Raw genomic sequence first — 18100 nt, forward strand, 5'->3', positions numbered from 1 at the left:
TGGACCTCATGTTGAGAGTTCCAGTGAACAGCTACCAAATGCAAATGTGGTAGAACCACCTGCACTCAGAACCTCCTCCAGGCCTTTTATCTGCTTGATTGGTCATGGGGTATCCAGGAAACAGGCCACACCTGGTCATGCAGCTGCTTGTCAGCCATTCGTTCCATTACCTATGAGCCACCAATGATTGGGGGGGGGGTGTATGCCATGGCTGTACTTTCTGAATGGTTAGTGCCCCACTTTTGTCAAACCCCTTGAATTACAGCTGAAAGTCCTGACTTCGCTCCCATCTGGGTGTGTTTCCTTTCATCTTCAGTGTGGTGGTGTACAGAGGCCAAATGCCAAAACAGTTATCCTTGTTGCAATATTTCTGGTCCTGACTGTACCTCTTTGTGAATGTTTCTAGCTGTTTTCTTTGTAGGTGCTGCAAGTTGTGACTTAAGTAAAATATGGCTTGCCATATGTTAGGACTAAAGAAGTACTGCTTGATTTATCAAATTCTGAGCCAAAATTATTGAACAATTTGTCTCACTGGCTCTTTTCTTTTTTGCAGCAGCAGTAGGGAATCAAGACAAACCTCTGGTGAACCAGGTGGTGATGGTAAGCAAACTATGGTGTTTAGAACTCAGTTGTTGGCATAACACCTTGCTTGATGCTTCAGTTTTACAGGATCACTTCCTCCCGTATGAACCAAGTTTGTGATCTTTACTGATCCCAGTTCTAAGTGTTGCCATCTTTGGGTGAGGTTTCAGGGAAAGGTGCCTTGTTTATGAAGTGCCTTTTCTTGTGATGATTTATTTATGAGCCTTTAATTGCCCCCCAAAAACATTGCTCAACAAGGATTTCAAGCAGATTGATTCTGGTGCTGGTTTTATCTAATGGATTTTATTTGTCACATTTATGTATTATTTGATTGTATATTTTTTTTAAATACACTTAAGATTTTTTGTGAGCTTACATTGAAAGTTAAGGTATACATGTTTCAGATAGCATATTGTTTGTTCACAAAACATATCGAACATGGAGTGAAATGGCCTGAAGCTCAATGACTAGAATTGGTGCCAACAAATTTTACATAAATAGAGCTGATTGACTGGTTATGTGCCATCAAGTCAGTGACCACATAGATGACCTTCTCCAGGATGATCTGTCCCCAACCTGGACTTGAGGTCTTCCAATGGTGCACCCATCACTGCTGTAATTGAGTCTACCCACCTTGCTGCTGGTCATCTTCTTTTTTCTCTTTCCTTCCACCTTTCCCAGCATTAGAGCCTTCTCAAGAGAGTTCACATAAATGTGTCTAAAATATAATAATTTGAGCCTGGTCATTTGTGCCTCAAGTGAGGACTCTGGATGGATTTATTGTATGATCCATTTTTTATTTATTTATTTTTTTTGGTATTCCTGTCTATCCATGGTATTCTCAAGATTCTTCTCCAACACCAAGGTTCAAAAGCATCAATACTCTTTCTCTCCTGGCTCTTAAAGTTCAACTTTCATTTCCATACGTTTGACAGGGAAGACGACTGCCAACACAATCGTGATCTTTTTAGGTATGGAGAGATCATGGCATCTGAATTCTTTTTCCAAGGCCTTCATGGCTACCCCATCAAGTGCTAGTCTGTGTCTTATTTCTTGACTGATGGTTCCTTTATTGTTAATAATCAATCCTACAAGGCAGAAGGTATCCAAGGTAGTGACACTGATTGTCTTCCTCCAATTGTAATATCATCATTGGCTCACTTCTATGTGGATCATGCATGAAACAGAAAACCTTTTTTCATTTTGAGCTTGGAACAAAATAGATTCACTTGAACTATTTCATGGGGTTATTCTGAATACTCCTTATTCTGATGGAAATGTTTCTATTGTGGCTACCATAGGAAACGATGGGATCTTGACACAATTTGCTGCCTTGCTTTGCATCCTAGAGCCATAAGAATAGGTGGGGTGGCAATCAACCCCAAATATGGTGGTTTACCATATCTTTATTGCTGCTAAATCCTGTTTTGCTTATCTCTTGCAAGGATAAATAGAACCATTATAGCACTATAGCTAATAATAATACTAATACTAATAACAATTAATCTTCCTGTGCTGTCCCAAGAAAAGACATCTTTCAAAAGGGGCCAATAGGAGCTGTGTGCATGTCCATGCATGGTCTGAATCACCTTTCCTCTTCAAATCTGGATCACCGCAGTCATTTTACTGTAACTTTGAATTTCAAACTGGGTTTTTGTATACACAAGCAGGTCATGGCCTTCATTATTCAGAGAACTAAGGACCTGTCAGCCATTTTTAATAACTTTTAAAACACTTATTTTCTCTTTCTCTGTTGGTTTATACATTAACTTTCAAACTCCTATTCTTGTTTCTATACTGTGGGAAATATTTTCTTTAATATTAACATGACTTTTTTTTTCCCAGAAAGAATGACTGGCAGGCTGATGGAACACGCCCTCCTCAATGATGAGAGTAAGAAAGAGGGGTTGTGAAATGGACTTTACTGAATGTTTTTACTGATGCTACTTGTTTTTCTACCTGAAAGCATATAACTTCAATAGATTTCTCTGGGTTGTATGTTTGTGTGTCTAACAGATCAGAGTTAATAATATATCTGAGAGGACTAATAGGCATTTGCTCTTCAATACTTGGATCACATCAGTTTCCAGCTGCCACTCGTAATTCAATCGCTAATATGCTTAGAAACCTGATTTACTATGTCTCTGTCCTGGGCCCAATGATCTTTGAAACATTACTTTCTCAGTATCACATCTGTAAAATGGGAATAATGACAACCTGCCTAACAAGACAGTTTGAGAGAGGCCCTCAGTTTACAAAGTGTTCTGCAGCTCAAAAGTGTTACATTCACTTATAGGTAGATTAACTGTTTCTGTATTTCTCCCTGGCTATGATGATATAGGTACCTACATTTATTTCTCATGACTTATTTCCTTCCTTGCTTTCAGATGTTCTGAAGGAAATCCAAAGCACTCTGGAAGGTGGGAGAGGGTGAGTATGCTACACCCACATTTGTGGTGGCCTTTAAGAAATTGATTTGGTAGGTCATGAGTTCAGATCTAGTAACGGAAGGGAATAGTGCAGAGGAGATCTGAAAATAAATCTCTAGAATGTTTTTTGGTACATCTTCAGGGTTTTTTAGTCTTTTGCTTACTTGGAGATAAACATTCTGAAGGAAGGGGGATGTTATCTTCTGGATTCTAATGACAGAGCTTTTAGCTAGTTTGGGTGAGGTGCATGTATTTCTGGTTTTGTGAACAGCTGTTAATGTGGTGAAAAGTCCTTTATTTTTAAGACTTGTAGATTAGGTCTTCTTTTTGATAGCTATGTAATTAAGTTGACTCCTTTTTGAGGAGAGTGTCTTTACTAAATTGTAAATAAATTCACATAGAAATACGAAGGAAGAATGGATATCTATATCTATATCTATCTAATGGGAACAAAATGGAAAGTTGGTGTTAATTATATGAATTGGGTTTATTAGTTTTCCAGTGAATTCAGTTTGTAACATTGGAGATGTAGTTCTTCTGACTCAAAGATTCATAAAATACTGCTTGCAATGTATTACTTGCATGTAGGTTTGCTTGGAAAGAAACTGCCACTATATACTGGATATGAAAATGATGATATGTTCAGAAAGAATGGTACAAGCTGTCTGTCTAATAATTTCCTTTTTCTTTTTTTTTTTTTTTGGTAGGAGTTACTATAATAGAAATTCAGGAAGAATCCAAGTAGGACATATGTTAAGTAATGGAGGAGGTAAGTTGACTTTGTTTTTACTTCTTTGTTTTTAATGCTTACTTAATTAGTAAGCATTGAAACTATGGCTTGTTACAAAAATATATTGCTTCCTATTCTTCATTTGAGGCTGCTGAACAGTCTTATAAAAAGCTTCCCATTTAACCTGAATACAGATAACTGGTTTCTCTGAACCAGAGAGTGTTGGCAAACTAGAATCATATCCTGATATCTTGAGGGAAGCATTAATCTTGTTTTATCCAGGAGAAGAAAAGGCTGTTCTCAAAACCTATTTTGCTCTTCAAAGACAGTCTTGTCATGACAATTCTTGACATTATGGTTGTCAACAAGGCCTTTCAGTATTTTTTTCCAGGCTCGAATTATTCTTCAAATCAGTGGAGAGGATTTATTCCTCGTTCTCCTACATTCTGCCTTTTTTCTCCCTTTAAGACAGACTACTGGGAACCTAGCCAGAATTTACTACAAAACCCAACATTACTAACAGAGCCTTCTGGCCATCTTTATTCCTTCTGGGAAGTTTAGATTGGCTCCTTTCTCAGAAAGGCCTAGCAACAGTGAAACCATTCTAGCAGAAACTGCAGGGAGAGGCATGGTTCGGCATTTCTTGGGCCACTTTCTTACCCATCTTAGCCCCAACTAAGCTGCTGGATGAATCAAAAGCCATTGTGTAAATCGAAGGCTATGTTAACTGCTACTAGGGATGCAGAATTTGGGGGGGGGGGGAATTGAGGGGAAATACCTGCAGGTATTATATACATTATTTCTGTTTTGTGAGGTCACACTGTCTACAGGTATTAAATTCACCGCCTTGCCCAAGGCTGGTTAGATGAGTTGAGACTGCAGTATCCAGAGTTATTCACTACTATGGCCAGTACCTCTGCTGGCTGTGAACCAATCATTCAGTGTTATTGTCGAAGGCTTTCACGGCCAGAATACGATGGCTGATGTGGGTCTTCCGGGCTGTGTGGCCGTGTTCTGGAAGTTTTGGTTCCTAATGTTTCACCAGCATCTGTGACTGGCATCTTCAGAGGACAGGAGCACAGACAGGAGCGGTTCTCTCTGTGCCCAGGATAATGTGACCCTTTTGTGGGTATTTATAGAGATAAGCGAGGGTGCCTGCAGGGGTGTGTGTGTGTTAATGAGTGGCTGCTTGTTAACCACCACCACCTCCCGCAGGCACCCTCGCTTGTCTCTATAAATACCCACAAAAGGGTCACATCATCCTGGGCACAGAGAGAACTGCTCCTGTCCTCTGAAGATGCTGGTCACAGATGCTGGTGAAATGTTAGGAACCAAAACTTCCAGAACACGGCCACACAGCCCGGAAGACCCGCATCAGCCATTTGGTGTTACTTTAGTCAGTCGACCATATAAACTGGCTAGAAATCATGGAAGTTCTAATCCAACACATCTGGTGATGGCACTAGGCTGCCAAAGACTGTTGTACATTGAATAATGTTATTGTTAGGTCTTAAGGTTATGTAGAGTAACTGCCTTTTTCTTCCCAACAGAATGATTGTGCCTTGGCGTGTCACTGTGAGGTTTGGGCATTTAAAAGGAGTCCCATAACACTACTGTCCATAGGTGCACCATCATCAGGGCTCAGAAGCATCCCCTGATCAGGGCTTCGGATAAAATTGAAGGGCTGCATCCTTTTCCTCGTTGTGCCTCACCTGAAGCTGGTCCCCGTCTTAAGTTATCCACCTTGTGAAGAGGCTGGAACCATTCTAGCCTCTTCCTTTTTATGCCTCTGGATCTGTGTTTTGCAATTCTTCAAGTGTTTGCACAATTTATTTCCTTTTTAAATATATATATATATATATATATATATATATATATATATATATATTTGTACTGGGATGGGTTTTAAATTATAAAAATTACTGCCTTGGAAGCAGACTTTTAAGAATAAGTACTGTTTCCACTAAGATTATTATTTTTTGTACATTTTTAAAAATCATAGTGGGTGTTTAATAGAAGCATATTTTTTAGAAGTGTGCTTTTTAAAAAAATGATTGAAATAATATATGTCACTTTAAATTCCTCTGGCTGCTTCAATGAAGTTTTTGTCCTATACTGTTAAATGGTTTGGCAGACTGGGTAGATTCTTATTTTTGTAGCTGTTCAGATCTGAGAAAACTAATCAAATTTAACTTGATTTGTATGTGAACACTACGTTAATTTTTCTTGAAATTAAACAGTACCTTTACTTACTTTTTTCTTGTGGCCAAGAAGTTTTGTTACATTTTCTTTTACAGTCTTTGAAATATTTTAACAGCTCTATAAGTACTAAATGCATAGTTCTCTTGTGTTTTGCTGTCTTTTTAACTTTAGTCTTAAGGTCACCTAAATCACTTCTTTGCAAATAGTTTTGCAAAATTATTTTTATATGCGCAATTTCTCCACATACTGTATATTTCAAAGTACATGCTTCCCACTTTGAAGAGATGCTGTAGGCCAAAGATAGCCTCTAAACAAGTTTTCATTACAATTATCTAATGCATCTTGTCTCTGCAATTGTGAGCAGTGCTACAATCTGTTGAAAGTAAATCTAGTCCAGTTAATTCCACATAACGATCCTAACTGTATCTTTCTAAGGTAACTTTTCTTCCAAGTTCTATGTAGGGTTAAGAAGATTATGACCCAAATTATTATTGCTAAAACTGACACAATTAACTGTTCTGAGGTATAGGACAAGGTGATTCTCCACTCCTGTGGTCCAGTGAACTTTAATAAACATTGTCTCATCAAATGACTGTCAGGCTTGCTCAAGACTTTGTTGTTATAGCCTATCTCAATGAAATAGTTGTAGTCTTCCGGTGATGTCTTCCTGATCTTGTCTACCTCAAAGAGCTCACATTAGTCTTACAAGCCTCACTGTGCTTACCACACATGACTTCGCCCAAGTTAATAAAATCACTGAAGTACACGTTTCAGAACTGAATCCTGTGGCATCCTACCTGGCACCTCCCATTTTATGAGGAACCACTGAGCACTCTTGAGTAGCTTTCAAGCCAGCTGTGGTGCCATCTGATAGTGATCATGATGTGCTTTGTCAAATGCTTTGCTGAACTTGGTATCAGCCTTATTGGCTAGATTGTGTGACTATCCCTCCAGATGATGAATTAGTTCTGTTGTACTAAACATTGATTCCCACTTTTATATGATTATTTGCAATATATGATTTTAGTGTTAAATTCATTTATCTTTTTATTTTTAATTCCAAATGATAGATTTCAGGAATTGCACGCCACTCAGAGTTGGTTGACTGGATAAGCCTATAAATCCTGTAAATAAATTATATAATTATATCCACAACATCCCACAATCTGCTAAGGAAGTTACTGAACAAAAAATAAAATATTCTTGATAAATCCAATGTCCCACCTGCAACTTTTTAAAGATGCTAATAGAGCAATCACTTTACGGTTTGCTTGTAGGCATTAGTGTCAGTGGAAACTCCTGGCCTATAGTTCCCCAGGTTTTCCTTTTTCCTCTTTTTGAAGGCAGGGGCAACATTATCCTTCCTCCGGTTGTCTGGCATTTCATTCATTCTTCAGAATTTCTCCAAGATACAATGTAAAAATTTGGCCAGCCCATTAGCAAGTATACTAAACTGCAGTGCATCTGTCTGGAACTATTGGAACTATTACCTTGATACCTCCTTCCCTTATATACCAAACTTCCTGAAGATTACAACGCAACAGAATCATAGAGCTGGAGGGGTCATTAAGGTCATTGACTATCAGCTTCCCACACAGTTGGGAATTTAACCTCAGCTAAATGCATCCAATGATGGGAAGCCCCCCCCCCCCTGCAGTCCCTGGTATCAAAACCCCTTCTCAAAAGCAGGGTTTTCCATTTATTTGTTTTTATTCCCAACCATGTTGTTGTTGTTGTTTAGTCGTTAAGTCGTGTCCGACTCTCCGTGACCCCATGAACCATACTGCGCCAGGCCTTCCGGTCCTTCACTGCCTCCCTGAGTTTGCTCAGTTTCATGCTCATTGCTTCAGTGATGCTATCTAACCATCTCATCCTCTGCCGTCCTCTTCTCCTTTTGCCTTCAATCTTTCCCAGCATCAGGGTCTTCTCCAAAGAGATCTCTCTTCGCATTAGGTGGCCAAAGTATCTGAGCTTGAGCTTCATTATCGATCCTTCCAATGAGCAATCAGGGTTGAATTCCCAACCATAACTAATGTTTTAAATATGTAAATATACTTCTCAATCTCTCACCTTTTGAGAGAGAAGAAATTGGGAACAATCACATAACTTTGGAACAATACTGCTATTATTGTAAAACTCTGGAGAAATAAGTGCGGTAGCTATAAATGAATGTGTTGATTACTAAATAGAAAGGTGCATCTACAGGATTTGCCTGGAGATTGAATCTTCCAACTTAGATATATAGCTTTCATTTTTCTGCCCATTGTTCAGGTATATGCTGATGAGCGTGAACTCAAGAGCTTAACTGGATTGATCCAGGATTTTCCCTTTGTGAGACAATTGCCCTGACCCCTCCCTCCCTATTTGTCAGATCTTCATAATGAAATGATCTGACCAGAAATAAGCAGCGTAACTTCAATGGGAGCCTGTATTGGGCCCCACACGCGCTCTATCCCACCTAGCTTTTTGTTTTGGGTATTTTTAGTTCAAAATAACTGAGTGTGTGGCTGCAGACTTATACTTTGTTTTCAAACATATCCAGAAAAAGCAATTTGAGTTGGTTGGAATGCTAGAAGGATGGGCAAGTCATTGAGTGCTTTGTGACTGGTTCCTTCCAAAATGGCAGCCAGTTTATGAATGGGCAAATCCTCTTCCTGGCAGCCATTTAGTAAGGTGGCTCATGACATTTTGTCAACCTTTCCAATTAGAAATACAAGGGCTGAGCACCTTTTTGAACCAGTAAGCCCATTTGGAATGCTGGCACTGTTATCAGCGCTCTCACTTTAAAAATATGCAAATCCAGGAAGAAAGATGGATTTCCACCTCCCTGGTTGTTGTTGTTTTTTTTAGACATCTCTCTAGACCAGTGCTTCTCAACCTTGGCAACTTTAAGACTGAGGATTTCAACTCCCAGAATTCCCCCCACTGCTTTAGACTAAAGAGCAAACTCTTTAAAGTTTGCTTATAATGTAGGTGATAGGAAATAAGATAGGCAGAGGAAGTGATTGCTAGGAATCTCTACTGAGAATCCTCTCCTATGAAGAAAACAGGGATGCTCCTTGGCACAAAAAGGATAGAGGAAATCTATGGTTTTGGATAGGTAGCACAACTCAATGCGAAATACTTGTAGACTTTAATTCAGTTGCTCTTTCTGGATAGGGAAGCCCCTTGTAGAAATTTGGGAGCCTTGTCTGCACTCCTTTAGCACAGTCTACATGAAGATCCTGCATTTACCCTGTGGAGAAACCCCAGGGGCCTGCTTGGGGAGGTAAGGAGAGGCATCTGCTTCTCCTGGATGAGCCCTAATTCCCAGATTTCCATATACAGTATCATAGCTAAAAGAAGCTTGTTTGTCACCTTTCTAGAAGTAAAAGATACAAAGCAAAATGGCTAGCCAATCTGCCACACACTTTCTAAAGCTTGTTCCAGCTTGTTAGAGTTTCTAACCAATTAGCAATTGGTCATAACAATGGTTGATATACTGGACTGAAGATGACTTAAAAAAAATTTTTTTTGGTGGTGGAAAGTGATAGTTGCCTCCTAAAAACACTTCAGGTTAGTGCAGCTCTGATTGGATAGTAGTGTGCACACCTCAAAAGAAATGGTAATTATATAGGCAAGATTCCCCATGCTGACTGGGGAATTCTGGGAACTGAAGTCCACACATCTTAAAGTTGCCAACGCTGAGAAACACTGCACTAAACTGGCTCTCATTTAGCCAAGCTAAATCTGAATTTAGCCAAGCCCCCAAAGTGACTCAGTACTGCTATGTCTGGGGGATGTGATGTGTTTCAAGCCTGCAGAGGTAGTCTAATGGCTACTGTCCTGGTGTGCTGAGGTTCAGTTTTGTCTATGTGGTTGCTACGAGTCGAAAACGACTTGACTTGATGGCACATAACTGGGAGGAATGAAGTGGTCTGTAGCACTGTTTTTTTAAAGAATAGAGGGGGTTCTGATGTAGGTTGAATTTTTTCCTTTATCTTATGGCCTGGGTGGGGCCTCTCCTCCTCCCTTAGAATCACAGAGCTAAGGAGAGACATTAAGGCCATGATGTCCATGATGTCTACTCTAAAGGATCCCAATCAGATAGCTGTCTAACCACCACTTGCACATCAATGAAGAGGAGCCCCCACCGTTCTGGATATTGATTCCACTTTTGAACTACTCTTCCTGCTGGGAATTTTTTTTTTTTTTTTGGTTTTAGGAGCTAGCTTAGGTGCATAGGCAGTAGGGCCTACAACAACTAAAAATATATGAATAAAATTCAAGTAATACCAAAGCTGAATGTTAGTTGGTGAAAAACCATTTAAAGAAAGGGGAACTCCAAACCCTGGGCAAGTCTATTCATTTCTTCTTATATCCCCCATAAAAAATACTTCCCACAAACTCCACTGCTCTTCTCTGTAGAAACCATTGTTTCCCAAATGAAGCAAAGTGAAAGGCTGAAGAGCTCAGGGGTACAGCCTCCGATTTGAACTCTTAACCACCCAGGTTTAATTCCTGGCCTTCAGACTACAGCCTGAACATGAGACCCTTCTGGGGCTGAACTGGTATAAGGGATGGTCACATGTTCTTATTCTAGAGCAAGACACCCTTTTCCTGACCAATAAGGTGATCATGTCAAACTTGAAAAAAGCAGTGTTGCAACAACAACAAAATCAATTGCACACATACAACAATGGTGTGTGGTTGTGCCACATGCTATATACACAAAGTAGTGACATCCTACATTACTATGATATCCCTCACACTCTGAAATACTTCCTGTGGGTGTGCATGTAAGAATGTCACCATTCAACTTCGCTGCTAATGGAGCCACATTGCAGGTAAAAGTGTTTTCCTCAAAGTATCTGTTTTTGTAGGTGGAAAAGGAGAGAAAATAAAAGAAATACGATCCTAGTTTTAAAGCTGCTAAGGATTGGTGGAAGACTATCTCAGTTACATAGCTAAAAAAAGTTTATTTCAAAAATACAAAAGTAACCTCTTACATTAAGCATTGCATAATAGCTAATATATACATCTGTATTTATATATCATTTGGAGGACTTGTTAAAAAGCTTTGGTCAGGCACATCTAGCATGCAGCCAACTTAGCCGCAAATCTCTCAGAGGCAGCCTTGGGTGTATCGCTTCTTTGGTGGCAGGTGGATATTTTGAGAGAAGTTCATAGATTGTATGCTTGCCACCATAAGATCAGGTAAGGGAGAACTTCTCTTCAGGCTCGGTTGCTGATGCTGCTTGTGCCTCATCTTGGCAGTTTTTCTGACAGCCTGTTGCGAGGTAGAAGCTTCTGTGTTCCTGGCAAGCAAAAAGCCCTCTGCCCCTGGCTGGACTGGACTGTTCTTCCTATTACAACTTTGTTTTAGCTTAGGGCTAAATCTGCGATAGAAAGATTCCACTTCAGGGAGGTCAGCAGCATTGGCCATTGACATGGTATCTACCAGGTGATTGTATGCCAAGGGGACTGGATTTCTTGCATCCTCCTGCAATGGGTACGATGCCTCTTTCTTCCACACTTCCACATGCATCTTTCGGTGAGGTGGCAGCAATCTGGGCCTCTTCCGCGCTGGAGACTCCATCAGTAAATCAGAAACACAGATTTGTAGGAGTTCCTCTTCAACATTTGTCATGGATCCACTTGGCACCTTGTCTATAACAACAAGGTTGCTATGCCAAGATGCCATAGGCAGCTGCTGTGGGCAGTGTCCACCTGCCCACACACTCCCAGGGGTTGGATGCATTTGCTCTGGAGGAACAGGCATTACTTTCACAAAGTAAACAGCGTTTTCACTGGGTTGCAATGAGGCCCGTGTATGTAAATATGACAGGGCCTTGTTGTTCCTTGTCCGCTTTTCTTGGACAGGAATATCAACTGCCGACTGAGATGCTAGCACTTGAGGGGACAATATAGGACATGGCTGGAGTTTCAGCTTTTCATTCCATGCTTGAAGAAACTTCTCCCTGCAAGATTTTGGCCTTTCTGCGTCATTAGGATGCATGGCCGTCTTATCTTTTGTGGCTGCTGCTTCCATGTAAGTTTCTGAGACTTAAAAGATTGAGATAGAAGTGAAAGTCAATGAAAAGAACTTTGTAATATGTAATCTGCTAAAGGGGGGTACTTCTAGTACTTTCCCCCCACCCCCAGGTCTCTAATTGATGTAGGAATAGCTGTAGTGTTGCCAGGCAACACACATTCTAGATCTCACAGGCCTGGAGCAAGCTTCTTGGCCTAAGCCATGGCCGCTGTAGCAGTTGGGGCAAAGGTCCAAATTCTCCAGTGCCGTAAGCATTCTGATGTCAATAACCTGGAACAAATGGCCAGTTAATTTGGACCAAGATGCACTTGTTACATGGGACCTATCCCTGATCAAAGCGCCACTGGCAAGTCTTGAGTATCCCACGTGTGTTTACAGTGTGATAGTGCACCCAGAAATCAGGAATATTCTCCCTCCTGATTATATGCTGACACATTCCTCCTGTGGCTGTTCACAGAGAAGGGAGCCCTAAATGTTACAGAAGCCACCCCCAATCTGGTGCCCTCTGGACTTGCTGGACTTCAAAGGCCATGCTGGCAGGGAATTCTGGGAAGTCCAAAGCAGGAGGGTACCAGATTGGGGAAAATGGCATACCACTTGCCTGATTCCACTGCATCAGACAGAATGGAGGACACAACCCCATCCCCAGATTCTACTGACTTCCAGCTGGACCTGATGTGGGGGGAAAGAGGCAGCTGTCATCTTTTCTGCCAAATACAAACCTTTTGGGGAGACCCTGCTCACCAAGCTTTTTTGAATATAAGATTCTTCTAATGTTAGTTGCAGTGCTTAATACATTCATATTCTGGTCTTGATTAAGCAACCAGATCTGCACTGCAAAACTCCAGATGACCATAGATGACAGCAGAGAACCCAGTGGGCTTCCTTTTAATTTTTTTTTAAAGCAAAAACCTTAAAAACAACTTTATTATTTGCTTTCCTTCCATAGTAAATGTACCTTTTTTGCTTCTAGATATTATTTTTATTGCTTTGATATTGCAATCTTGTGATCCTTGTTCATGTTTTTACAGTTTGATATTTGTATTATTGGATGGGTTATTTGATTCTAGAACTTAACAGAAATCTAATAAATAAGAACCCCTTCAAACAAATCCCACTAACAGCTGTATGAATTTGGGTCTTCTAAGTTTGGTGTGATGGTTAAGGCACCAGGCTAGAAACCAGGAGACCATGAGTTCTAGTTCCCACTTAGGCACAAAGCCAGCAGGGAGATCTTGGGCCAGTCACTCTCTCAGCCCTAAGAAGCAGGCAATGGCAAACCATTTCTGAAATCTTGCCAAGAACACTGCAGGGACTAGTCCAGGCTATTGCCAGGAGTCAACACTGACTCGAAGACACAAAACAAACAAACAACTGGATCAATAAATAATGCGCTATTCACCTGCAACATGAGTATTTTGCCTGCACCTTTCTGCCCAAATAGCATCACAGCAGAGCAACCTAACTCTTTGACCCGAGACACTCCTGGGGACCCAGAAGGAGAGCCAGCACTTCCATTACAACAGCATCTGTCCCCTGAGCCTAACTGGGCAGCCAGCAATTAGGCAACAAAGAGGCTGTGAAATATTTAAGGGAACAGTTTTTCTAAACGTGTGTCATTTGTTTTGGTTTTTTCTTCCTGGGCATGAATATTTTAACAAATCGCCTCCGGTTTCTTTTCACGAAGAAGAGATTGGATATGAACTTTCTTTCCTTTTCAAAGCAGCAACATGATCTCCAGAAGCAGATTGGGGAGAGAATTCAAAGGCTGCTTGTGTAAGCAAAGTGGGGGGTTCTGGGTGGGTGGAGACAGCACTGATTCACTTGCAGCTGGGTTTCAAAAACTATGGCTACTAAATTAAAGGGATATAATATCAAGTGTCGCCCCTTGGTCAATGGCTTCTGATTTATTAGCTGACTGAAATTAGTTACTTGATTGAAATTGTGAAACTATTAAACAGCTTTTCTCAGCTAATTAATATCCATTTTTTGCCCTGAAAAGTATAGAAAGATGTGTTTCTTACTTAATCTCATGAGGATGTGAAATTAGAAAATGGGGTGGAGGGAGACAATTTCAATAATATCCACTTTAAGTCCAGATGTAAATGACTCAAGCCAGTTCAGTAATTAATTCACGTACATTGTGTCCTGAACTGACTAGCAACCCTGATTTCCTGAATCTATTCTCATTCCTGTTCCCACAATTTTCTTTCAACCAAGTGTTATCACAAACCTTTGAAATTCACATTGCTGACCTCAACACTTTAAAAAAATCTGACAGGATTTCAGTGGGATATGCAGATGTGCACTTGCTCTTAAAAGCACAGGAGTCCTACTACAGAAAAAAATGCCCACCCAGCTTCCATGATTCTCCAAACCACAAAAAGGTAATGCACAATGGTGCAAATACTTTTTATTCTTTCTGCATGCCCATCAATGAATTTTTTGAAAGCAAGAACGCTTTCCACTTTATGAGTAGAAAATTAGACTGTAAAATGAAACAGCAAGAACAACAATGATCATGAGGATCCTAGGCAGCAATTTCTTGGGGGAAAAAAAATCAAAATCAGTATCCTAAGTCAATAACCTAAATCAATGTGGGCCAGAGCTAGCACGCTTACCTCATATTTACAACTACCTGGGCTTGCAGAAACCCCTGCAGGTTTTAGTGTATTAGCAAAGGTTTTAGAGGCTAAGTCAAAAATTCAGTGTAATCAACAAATAAATTTTACTAAAATAAACACAGATAATTTATAAGAAATTTGGAATAAAGAATTGGACTTTCCTATTTTGCCAAATCAATGGCAAAAAAAATTTAAAAGATTTAAAAGATTAAAAAAAAATTAAATGTTTTCTACAATTTTAAAAGATTAATTAATCAGACAATTCTTTTTCAAGTTTAATAATGAATGTTCAAAATGGGTTGGTTATTTACCTCTTGATATAAATCTGAAGGTACATTAGTACACATGCTTTAGTTGTACCCTTTGATTGCTTCATATTTGTTAAATATTCCAAGCAGGTTGTTGAAAGAAAGTTAAGTTTTAAAGATGTTAATGTGTTGCTAAATTATGTTCCATAAATATGGAATGTATCTATATGTGAAGAATTTTGGGTTTGCCCTGCCTGGATTGCTGCTAAATGGATTGTCTTATGTTCTTAGAAAGACATTTGGGTACCAGATGCCAAAGGGTGGCCTGATGAAATATGTCAACTATCAACCATTGAATGGCCCTTTACCAGCCTAAAGACTGGATGCTATAATTTCATGTAGTTAAGATTCAGGTTTTTGTTTGACAATTTACTTCTAGTAACTTCCACAAAGATGATTATTGCTGTATCTTTCTTAATTATTGTTTTATGTCTTTGTTATTTTTCTTTATTTGTATTCACAGGCTTTGTTCTTCTTTGTAATTGTATTAAAGCAATACAGTAAAATTAAATTTAAAAGGCTACCTTCTGATCTGGGCTGCAAGCTCCAGACATCTAATAGGTGGCTTGAGAGAGAGCATTCTGTATCTCTCTAGTACTTTTCTGGATTTCTGTAGCCCACATTTGGTAGCCCTACTTACCCAGAAAAAATATTTTTAAAAAAACCTCATCTAAATTTTCTTAATTTATGTTCAAAATTATAATGGTAATTTTCCTTGGAATGCTTGTAAAAATAATAATTAAAGCACTGGACTTGGTGTCTCACTAGAACTGAGAAGAGCTCAATTCAAAGTCCCATTCATTGCTAGCAGTACTGAATACCTTAGCTGAACCTATTTTATAAGGATGCTGTAAAGACTTAAAAAAAAAAAAAAGCAGGAAGGGAGAACTGATCGTGTGTGTTGCCTTGAACTCCTCAATGGCAAAGTAAGGTAGAACTATAATAGAAGAAGAATAACCCTCAATTTCTTTATTCTGTTTTAATTTTAAAGAGCAAAATGGAAGTACTAAATTTTTTTTGGTTTTAGTATTAAATTAACATGCCCAAATAATTTCCCATAGCCTGGCACATAAAAACTTAATTCAAAGCTTGCAACATTCCAATTTGGGTAGCACTGGCTTTATTGAAATGTATTTTTAGAAATGGACCTTTTTCTTCAAAAGAATGTAATAGCATGATCTGCTAAACAAAACCATTTCCTGATGAAGGGTCAAAATTATTTTATTCTGCCTCCTGTCAGAAGTGTACATTATAGACTATCAATTTAATTTTATTTCATTATCTTCCATTCTTAGAAAGTATTTTCTTGCTATGACACTTGTATCTTTAATTACACAGCAGGCCGAAAATCATCACTGGAATCACTGCTTTCTGTTGGCAGAAAAAGCTACATATTTTATTTATCTATTTATTTATGGAAATTATAGGCCGCCCAGTTAGTTACAACACTGGAAAGCTTACAAAATACAATAGAGGTATAACAAGAAGACAAAAAATCACCAGAAGTCTGGAAAAAGACAATAATCATTTAAAAAACCAGCATCATCCAAGGGGTCCATCATCCTCTATAACCCAAGGCCTGGGGACAGAACCAGATTCTAAGGTCTTGTTTAAATAGGGTCAGAGTGGGGGCTGTATGAATCTTGGAGGTACAGTATGCTGTTCTAGAGGCCAGGCGTCATGAGAGACAAGGCCTGCTTCCTGTGTCCCATCAAGTGACATTCCTCAATACTGTACTTGCAAAAGGTGTCTTGCGATCTAGTTGCATGGAAACTATGCCTTTCATTCTGATGCTGGGATGGGGGGAAGCTGTCTTCAATAATTGTTCTGAAGGAAACTAAGTTATTCTGCTTATGTTTATGCTTATTTAGTACTTCCATTATTTATAAAATATCTCTAAAATGTTTGATATATAGAGAGGAGGGGAAAAAGGGGTGGGGATGGAGAGTGAATAATAGTAGTAGTAGTAATAATAATAATTCTGCTCCATTCAGTCCAGGGAGCAGGCCAACCCTATGAGGGCTCCTAGGTTAAGTGTTCTTGGGGATTGATAATTGTTTTTCCAGAGTCACCTGGTTCCTTCTCCTGCTGAAAGTTATACCAAGTTTCTTTTTGCCTTTGAAACTGGAAGGTGCACAAGATTATTTCCATTTGTTAGATTTTTTTTTTTTTTGCAGAGGATACTCTTTCTCTCAACTTGTCTTCCCTAATTACTTTTATTTATTTTGCAGATGTTATTCTTTCTGTGTTCCCAATTTGCTATCACACTAAGACTGGCACTCTGGGATGCATTACTGTAAGAGGCTTAATTCAAATTGAAAATAGTATTTTATAGCTTATTTCCAGATGGGTAATCATGTTGCAGCAGATCAACAAAGGATCTGTGAACTTTAGTGCTGACTTTTAAAGGCAAACTCCTTCAGGCAACAGTCCACTTGGTCAATTGCATGTACAGTCCTTGGATGGCTAGTTATCTATCTCTGGATGACACTAGATGAGTGACTAAGAATTTGATTACATGGGATTTGAAGCTAGTAGGCTTATACATGGAAGCTAGCCTGGTCATATTTTATACTGTACATGGATTAGTGGATTCCAAAATCCATTACACCACCTAGTGCTGAATACAGAATACTAGTGCTTTTTTTTTTCTTTGTAGAATTTGTTATCTTGGCGGCTTCATAAATAGAATTCATAACCTACTATCATCACCTCCCCTGCTTCACTGTGTAAAGGGGCAGCACTGTCTGTCTGGAAAACAAGAGGGAAGAACTGCAAGATTCTGGTTATTTTTCTGAGTTAATCTCATAAGCACCCTTTTCCCTTGTTGGACCCAATTTAAATAGCTATTTCATGCATTTACAACAACATCCTGAGGATTAGAGTGAGCCACTGGGTTAAGCACCACTCTGAAGCTTTTAATCCAATTTAAAATGTACGCGAGAAGGCGCCAGTCTTTCAGTCACGTCCACTCTCGGTTCCTTCTCCAACAGTCGTTACAGTATTACAGTATTTTGCGGTCGGGCCCACGCTGGGCCCTGCAAGACGCGTCCTCCACTCCCAACCGAGCTGTGGAGCCCCGGCCCGGGCTCGCCGCCCGGGCGCTCCCTCCCCTCTTCCCCTTCGCTGAAAAGAGCGCGTGAATTGGGATTATTCGGGCCATGTGTTGAACCTGTCCCCTAAACCGAGCG

The 18100-nt window shown here is 39.6% G+C and overlaps 2 protein-coding genes across 8 annotated transcripts in view; one reads left to right on the plus strand and one right to left on the minus strand.

The window, feature by feature from the left end:
* LLGL2 (LLGL scribble cell polarity complex component 2) overlaps positions 1-5584 on the plus strand; it is a 68033-nt gene extending 62449 nt beyond the window's left edge. For 6 of the 7 annotated variants that reach the window (XM_088133333.1, XM_088133329.1, XM_088133331.1 and 3 more), the window contains 5 exons: positions 554-600; positions 2428-2475; positions 2970-3012; positions 3719-3780; positions 5292-5584. In XM_088133333.1, the coding sequence (XP_087989459.1) occupies positions 554-600; positions 2428-2475; positions 2970-3012; positions 3719-3780; positions 5292-5296 (205 nt within the window). In that variant the 3' untranslated portion in view covers positions 5297-5584. The remainder of the gene's footprint in view (positions 1-553; positions 601-2427; positions 2476-2969; positions 3013-3718; positions 3781-5291) is intronic. The other variant, XM_088133335.1, reaches the window with a different exon arrangement.
* A 5463-nt stretch (positions 5585-11047) lies between these two features.
* On the minus strand, positions 11048-11974 carry LOC112542397 (uncharacterized). The gene has a single exon (XM_025175142.1). The coding sequence runs from the start codon at positions 11972-11974 to the stop codon at positions 11048-11050; it is 927 nt and encodes a 308-aa protein (XP_025030910.1).
* Between the last annotated feature and the right edge of the window lie 6126 nt (positions 11975-18100).

Source organism: Python bivittatus, unplaced genomic scaffold, assembly GCF_059951505.1.
Source record: "Python bivittatus isolate LINGU-HERP-01145 unplaced genomic scaffold, Pbiv_v1 ctg000080_np1212, whole genome shotgun sequence".
NCBI classification, from domain to species: Eukaryota; Metazoa; Chordata; class Lepidosauria; order Squamata; family Pythonidae; genus Python; species Python bivittatus.